General features: G+C 38.4%; 1 protein-coding gene across 1 annotated transcript in view; it reads left to right on the forward strand.

The window, feature by feature from the left end:
- The window catches only part of LOC120889419 (fibrous sheath-interacting protein 2-like), an 89,049-nt gene extending 87,027 nt beyond the window's left edge, over positions 1-2,022 (forward strand). Inside the window, exon 20 of the mRNA XM_078034212.1 lies at positions 1,877-2,022. Coding sequence (XP_077890338.1) covers positions 1,877-2,022 — 146 coding nt within the window. The remainder of the gene's footprint in view (positions 1-1,876) is intronic.
- Positions 2,023-6,453: the final 4,431 nt, after the last annotated feature.

A 6,453-nucleotide genomic window follows, 5' to 3' on the forward strand; every position in this document is an offset into this window, starting at 1 on the left:
CAGTCATCACTGTACCCCAGAAATAGGCAATGACAAGGACAGCCTGCAAAGTTTAGTGGAAAGGAGAGGAAGACCCCCATAGAGGTTCCCATGACATATCAAATAGTAAAATCACATTCTTCTTTACCTTTAGTTTGACAGGAACATACCTCTTCCCCACTACTATATTCTGCAGGATCCAAAAACTCACTGGACAGCAGTTATAAAGTCAAAGATTATATTTTTGTGCTAATAAGGGCCATGGGAGGAATAAATACAAATGGCCAACTTTATGCTAAGATGCTCAAAATGGCAAAGTCCCACATAAGAGAATTTATTAAAAATTGCAATGCTGTCTATTTATGAAAACCCACAAGAAAAAGGACTTCTGGACCAGTACATGCCCATTACATCTTATACTGTATTTTTTAAAAAGACAGTTTTATTGGGAATCTAAATCAGTTTATTAGGTGCATTGATTCACATTATGCACTTAGAGTGCATTGTGGCCTATTCACTTCAGCCATACAAACCTCAGGCACATGTCTCTCTTCACAGTGACCAGTATCAACCAGATGGACCCCACTACTCTGCCCATAAACCCATCAAAGCATCGGAATATCTGTGTCAAAGAGAATTGGTCTCACCAAGGTGACTTCATTTTTTAATATTCTATTTTTTAGTTGTAGATGGACACAATAACTATTTATTTATTATTTTTTATGTGGTGCTGAGGATTGAACCCAGTGCTTCACTGAGCTACAACCCCAATCCCAAGGTGACTTCATTTTAACATGAAACCTAACTCTCCTACTCCCAATACAGAGTGAACACCACATCTACTGCTTGGTTTTTCTTTGACTTTGAAAGGAGTATGGATCAGTAACCAAAGTGTTTGCTGTGCTCAAGATGAGCTTCGTGTGTGCTGGGATCCTAGGATAACAGCCACCTGCTAATCTAGAGCAATATGTAGAATCTCATAGTGACTGGCAAATTAGTTGGGCACAGTGATGCACACCCATAATCCTAGCAGCTCAGGAGGCAGAGACAGGAGGATCCCAAGTTCAAGGTTAGCCTCAGCAACTTAATGAGGCCCTAGGCAATTTAGTGAGAACCTGTCTCAAAATTGAAAACATAAATTAAAAGTGCTAGGGATGTAGCTCAATGGTAAAGTGTCCCTTGGGTTCAATCCCTAGTATGCCCCCCCCCATAAAAAGAATGCATAGCAACTAGCAAATTGAGGGGCATTGTTTCCAAGTGCCATCCAAGATGGTCATTAACAGGAACATCCTGGTCCCTCCCCAGGCTTACCCATTCAGTATCTCTGGGAAATAATGCCCAGGCAAATGCATTTTTAACAAGATTCCCTATGTTTCAAAAATAGTGCTTCTTTTTTCCACTCCAGTGAGATTTTCAGAATATGTTCTTGCAGTACATGCCTTAGTCTTGCAACTAAAATCTTTGTCTAACTTTTTCAAACTATTTAGGTCCCCATTCAAGCCTCTGTCTTTGGTCCCTATAGATTTTGACTTTTTCCTTTTTAATGTCTACATCATTCTTGGAATTGGCTCAGTAGGCTTTTTTAGTGTTATCAGCTATGATGAGGAAGACAGATTCTGCAGAGTTGGCTAAAGAAACATCAGGGTGCAAGGAGTACAGAGCTTGCCATGGTACCAACTTGGCTACTTTCTGCCAATCTGTCCTTATATGAAGGGTCTGAACTCACCAACCTCTCCTGCTTTCCTCACAGGGGTATCTAATACAGCAAATAAAGACTCTGTGAAAGCATAAGGTTATTTTCTGTAAATGCTACTGAGTCCTAATTATCAATCCCCTATCATGACCACCTCAACTAGAAAGACTAATCAATATCTGTATCTCTCTTGGTTGTTTACAGACCCTAAGCCTAGTACTTCCAAACAGGGCTCTGAAATGATGAAGAAGATGTCATCAGCTATGGCAAAGGCGTTTTCAAGGTCTAACGCCAATATTTCTAAGTCTTCCCCACCCCCACCCTCACCTCCTCATGAAGACAGAAGCTGAAGCTGCTATAACTGACATAAATAAGCATGCTAACCTTCTTCTCAAAATAAATGGGTTTTTGAGCACGACACAGTGTCTATCCTACATGCAGATTCTCATGGATGCTGAACATAAGGAAAGTTTGATCAATGCTTTTGTTGAGCATTCTGGCATGGAAAGAAGAGCTGGGCCTCACACACAAATGCATCTCCTAGGCAGTATGGGTTTTAAGCTCTGCTCTTGAGGGCCCTGAAGCCTTATTGGGAAAATAAGACTGATAAGTAAAGGTGTGATACCAATAACATAGTGTGCTATGAAGTACTTCAGGGATCTAAGGGATCCCAAGGAGGGAGTCATTGCTGTGAGCTGGAGTGATCAAAAGTTTCCTAGGACTAGAATTCAGCCAAATCTCAAATGATGAATGGGTTTAAGTGGGCATGGAAAGTGCCAAAGAGGCTTGCACTATGAACCACACATCTACTTCCAATTCTGCCATGCCTGAAGGTTACAACTGAGTGCTGTCCAAGAGAATGTTTGCTGATGAGGGGATTGGTTTACATATACAGAGTCTAGTATAGCAGTCACCAGACACATATGTGGCCATTGAATCACTAGTGTGATTAAGGAACTGGAATTTTTTCATTTTATCTCAATTTAAGTAACCATATGTGGCTGTTGGCTGTCTCACTGGATAGTGCAGTTCTAGTCAGTATGTGGCCTCATGGACACAAGCCAATTCAGGTGATGCTGAGAGGTTCCTTGAAAATTCATTTCCAAAGTCTTTCCCCAAACATCTAAGGCAGTGCAGCGGTGTGACTCCTCAGAGGATCTCTGAAACCTTCAGTCATCCTCTTGACCTCTTTAAGACACATGCACCACCAATGTGGCTAGAAGCAAGTTCCTGCTTTTCAGCCATACCTGTTCATCCATATTCGCCAAAACTCAATTTAATGGAGAAAGCATAGGCCCCATCTAGGCCTGACCAAACACCAACCCTGCTGGCACCTTGATCTTGAAGGAAGGAATCAAAGAGCAGATCAGAACCTGTGTTCACCAGGGGGCCTCAAACACAGTGCTGGTCTAGAAACAGCTTCTCTAGACAGAAACATCACCTTGGTACTGAAACAACCATTCTGGCCTCCCTTGAGCCACTCAGTAAACAGGAAAATGGTCACTCATCTAGTTATTCTCTATCTTGGCTTTATCCAAAGGTAGGTTAGAGGAAGTTCCCAGAAATACTTTTTGGCAAGTAAATTTCCTTCATGTGTACCTGCATTCCATGAATGTTAAGTGAACTGAATTTTAGTATCTAGAATGCCAGGCAATTCTGATGCCCACATATATATACTCAAACTTGGCTATCTTCATCTGCTCACTCATTCCTGCCTGCCCTCACATACTAAATAATTCATCAAATGCAGCAGCATAAGTTTTGAAGTCAGTTCTTAAAGGTCTACAATATAATAAACACTGATCTTACATGTTTTTAATTCATTTTTATTAGTAATAAAAATTCATACAGAAATCCAAAATACAAAAGATACAGTGAAAAGCCTTTCCTCTCCTTCCCATCACTCAAATGCTACCTACTTCTCTTAAGAAATGAGTTCTGCTACTAATGAAGATAGTCTGAGAAATAAAAAAGTACATTAACATCTATCTTTAAAAAGAAGTTCAAGTATCCTCCCTTCAGAAAAGCAGAAAACAGGGAGGGAGGGGAAAATGGAAGGAAAGACAAAGAACATCAATGTGTTCTTTGACAGCCATCATTTTCTGGTAACACTGCTTGGAGCTTGTTTCTATGCTCATAATCCCACCTTTGAATAAACAAAGTCAGCCAGCTCTCCTTTACAGAATGCTGTTGGGCTAATTAACCAATATCCAAAAGTGAGCACCAGAATAGGAGGAAAGGTGCCTAGCATATCCGTTCAAAGTCTGCTGGCTAAAATATATTAAAATCTATGAGCTAGGTATGCCAACATCCTGCTAGTCTGATCCTTGTTCCCATCTGGGTATCAGTTTCCTACAGCAGTGCAGGTCGCTATGCTGGAGGCCAGCAGAAGGAGGAGTCAACTTACTGAAATTTTGCAGGTCTGTTCTGAGCACCACCAAGGTTGGAAAAGTAGACAAAAATAATTGCATTCAAAGAATAAGCAGGAAAAAAAGGAAGGATGAAGGCATAAGATGAAACCCTGAAAACCAAAAAATGAAAATGAACCAAAGCTTGAGGTAAAGCCAAAACCTGAGGAAAAGTCAGATTGGGAGAAAAAAGCAGAAGAAACTTTTCATGAATGTTTGATTCAACCTCTCCAGGAATTTAGAGAAGTTATACACAACAGGCACTTAAGCAATGAAGGTATGTTTAGGGAAGTGGATGAAATAGATAAGGAGAATAAGAAACAAACTTATAATGATGTACTGGTGAAGTTAATGAAAACCATCTTTACCCCTATTTAATATAGTTAACCTTGATTTCTATATTACCTGATTGCCACATAACATTTTTATTAGCATTTTCCTGATATCTTTGTCCATCTTTCTACTTTTAACCTGTTGCTGTTAGAAGTGGTCTTAGATGTCTCTCCTGTTGTCTATATCTATTGTATTTTGAACCAATCTACAAGTTTCTACCTTTTAATAGAAGAGTTTTACTCATTTGTTTAAAAAGAAGAGGTTTCTGATAATATATAAAATGAAAAAGGTTATATTTTTGAAGAGTACATTTGTATATTACATATATGAACACAAAAACTACGGTGAAGGATGACAGGCAAAAAGTATCATCTCAGTGGTAGGATTATGAATTTTTCCTGTTTATTTGAATTGTCCATATTCCTAAATGAATACACATTATCATTGTGAAAAATGATAAAGGTTTTTATAACTAAAAAAGCATCAAAATGTATGAGTAGTATCTACAGTCCTTGGACATGGAACCATTTAAAGATCTAAAGCCTACACATAACAACACAAACTGGGCCTCACCTGCAATGAAAGCAAATGCAAATTAGAATAACCTGAAGGTATCAAGATAACTTTCAGAGAAGATAAAAAGAAATAAAATGATAAAATTCAAGGTTGTCCAGAATGTAGGGAAAAATTGCATTTGAATTCTATAGTGCTGATAGTTCTGCCAATTTAGCATTTCTGAAAAGCAAACTGACAATAAAGCAAGCTACGGTTCTATCTGTACTTTTGGAGCTGGTAACTCCATTTTGGAGAATATGGTCCTTGGAAAATTCTAAAAGGAGGAAAAATTTTAAAAGGACTGCAAAAATTTCCAAAGTAGTACTATTATTAAAATGGAAAATTAAAATAATCCAAGTAGGAGGCTGGTATGCTGTATTAGTAAGAAATGCTATATAGCCACTAAAAATGATATGGATAGTGACAACACAGAAATGTCCATACAAGTGAAAAAAAACAAAGATATGCACTCCAATAACAATCACAAAGTATTGTCATGCATTTGTCATTTAACAATCATGTTGTATACTATTAAAAATTCAAAGACCTCAGGGATTTAAGATGAAAGGGGGCCAATGCATTGAGGGACCAATGCATCTTGGATGACATTCTATGGGTCATACTTAATTTATTAAATGCCAAATTCTTATCACAAATGTAATTGCCAATTATTTTCTACTGAAAAAAATATATAACCTGCTCTTATCTATTTTATGATGCACTTTCCAGTAACACTTGCAGAAATCAGGAGCCACTTATTTAGTAAAGGAAGAACTCTAGGTTAAATCCTTCATAGTGCAAATAATCACACCCAAAATTACATCTTCAAAGTTTACATTTTCAGATCAAATAAAAGACACCAGGAAACATTTGGTCATAACAGCCCAGTGCAAAACACTTTACACTTCAGTAGAATATGATTTAGATGACGACCATGTCATTCCTTTCAAAGAGCTTCAAAACATGTTTACAGAAAGGATGGCCTGTTCCAGATAAAAATTATTTCCAATTTAAGAGTCAATGAGTCCATCAACTGCCAAGACAGGTACTTACTAGGTGGATGAACTAACAGGAAACAGAACAGAGACAGTCAGACTCAGGCATTAATTAGGCCACATCATAAAATAAATATGCCAAGAACTAAAAGCATTTTTGTGAGCATTTCATTTAATATGGCTGTTAAGCATTGAGGTCATTGGAAAATTGTCCACCAATGAACTTCCACTGTCCTCTGTAAAGGGAACCTGTGAACGGAATGAGAACAATCACTGTTCCCAAAGGTTAACTAAAACAAATGGCTAGTGGGCATGGTGGTTCACGCCTGTAATCCCAGCAGCTTGGGAGGCTGAGGCAGGAGGATCACAAGTTCAGGGCCAGCCTCAGATATTTAGCAAGGTTCTAAGCAACTTAGTGAGACCCTGTCTCAAAAGAAAATATAAAAAATGTGGGGATGTGGCTTAGTGGTTGAGCAACCCAGGATTCAAC

Source organism: Ictidomys tridecemlineatus, chromosome X, assembly GCF_052094955.1.
Source record: "Ictidomys tridecemlineatus isolate mIctTri1 chromosome X, mIctTri1.hap1, whole genome shotgun sequence".
NCBI classification, from domain to species: domain Eukaryota; kingdom Metazoa; phylum Chordata; class Mammalia; order Rodentia; family Sciuridae; genus Ictidomys; species Ictidomys tridecemlineatus.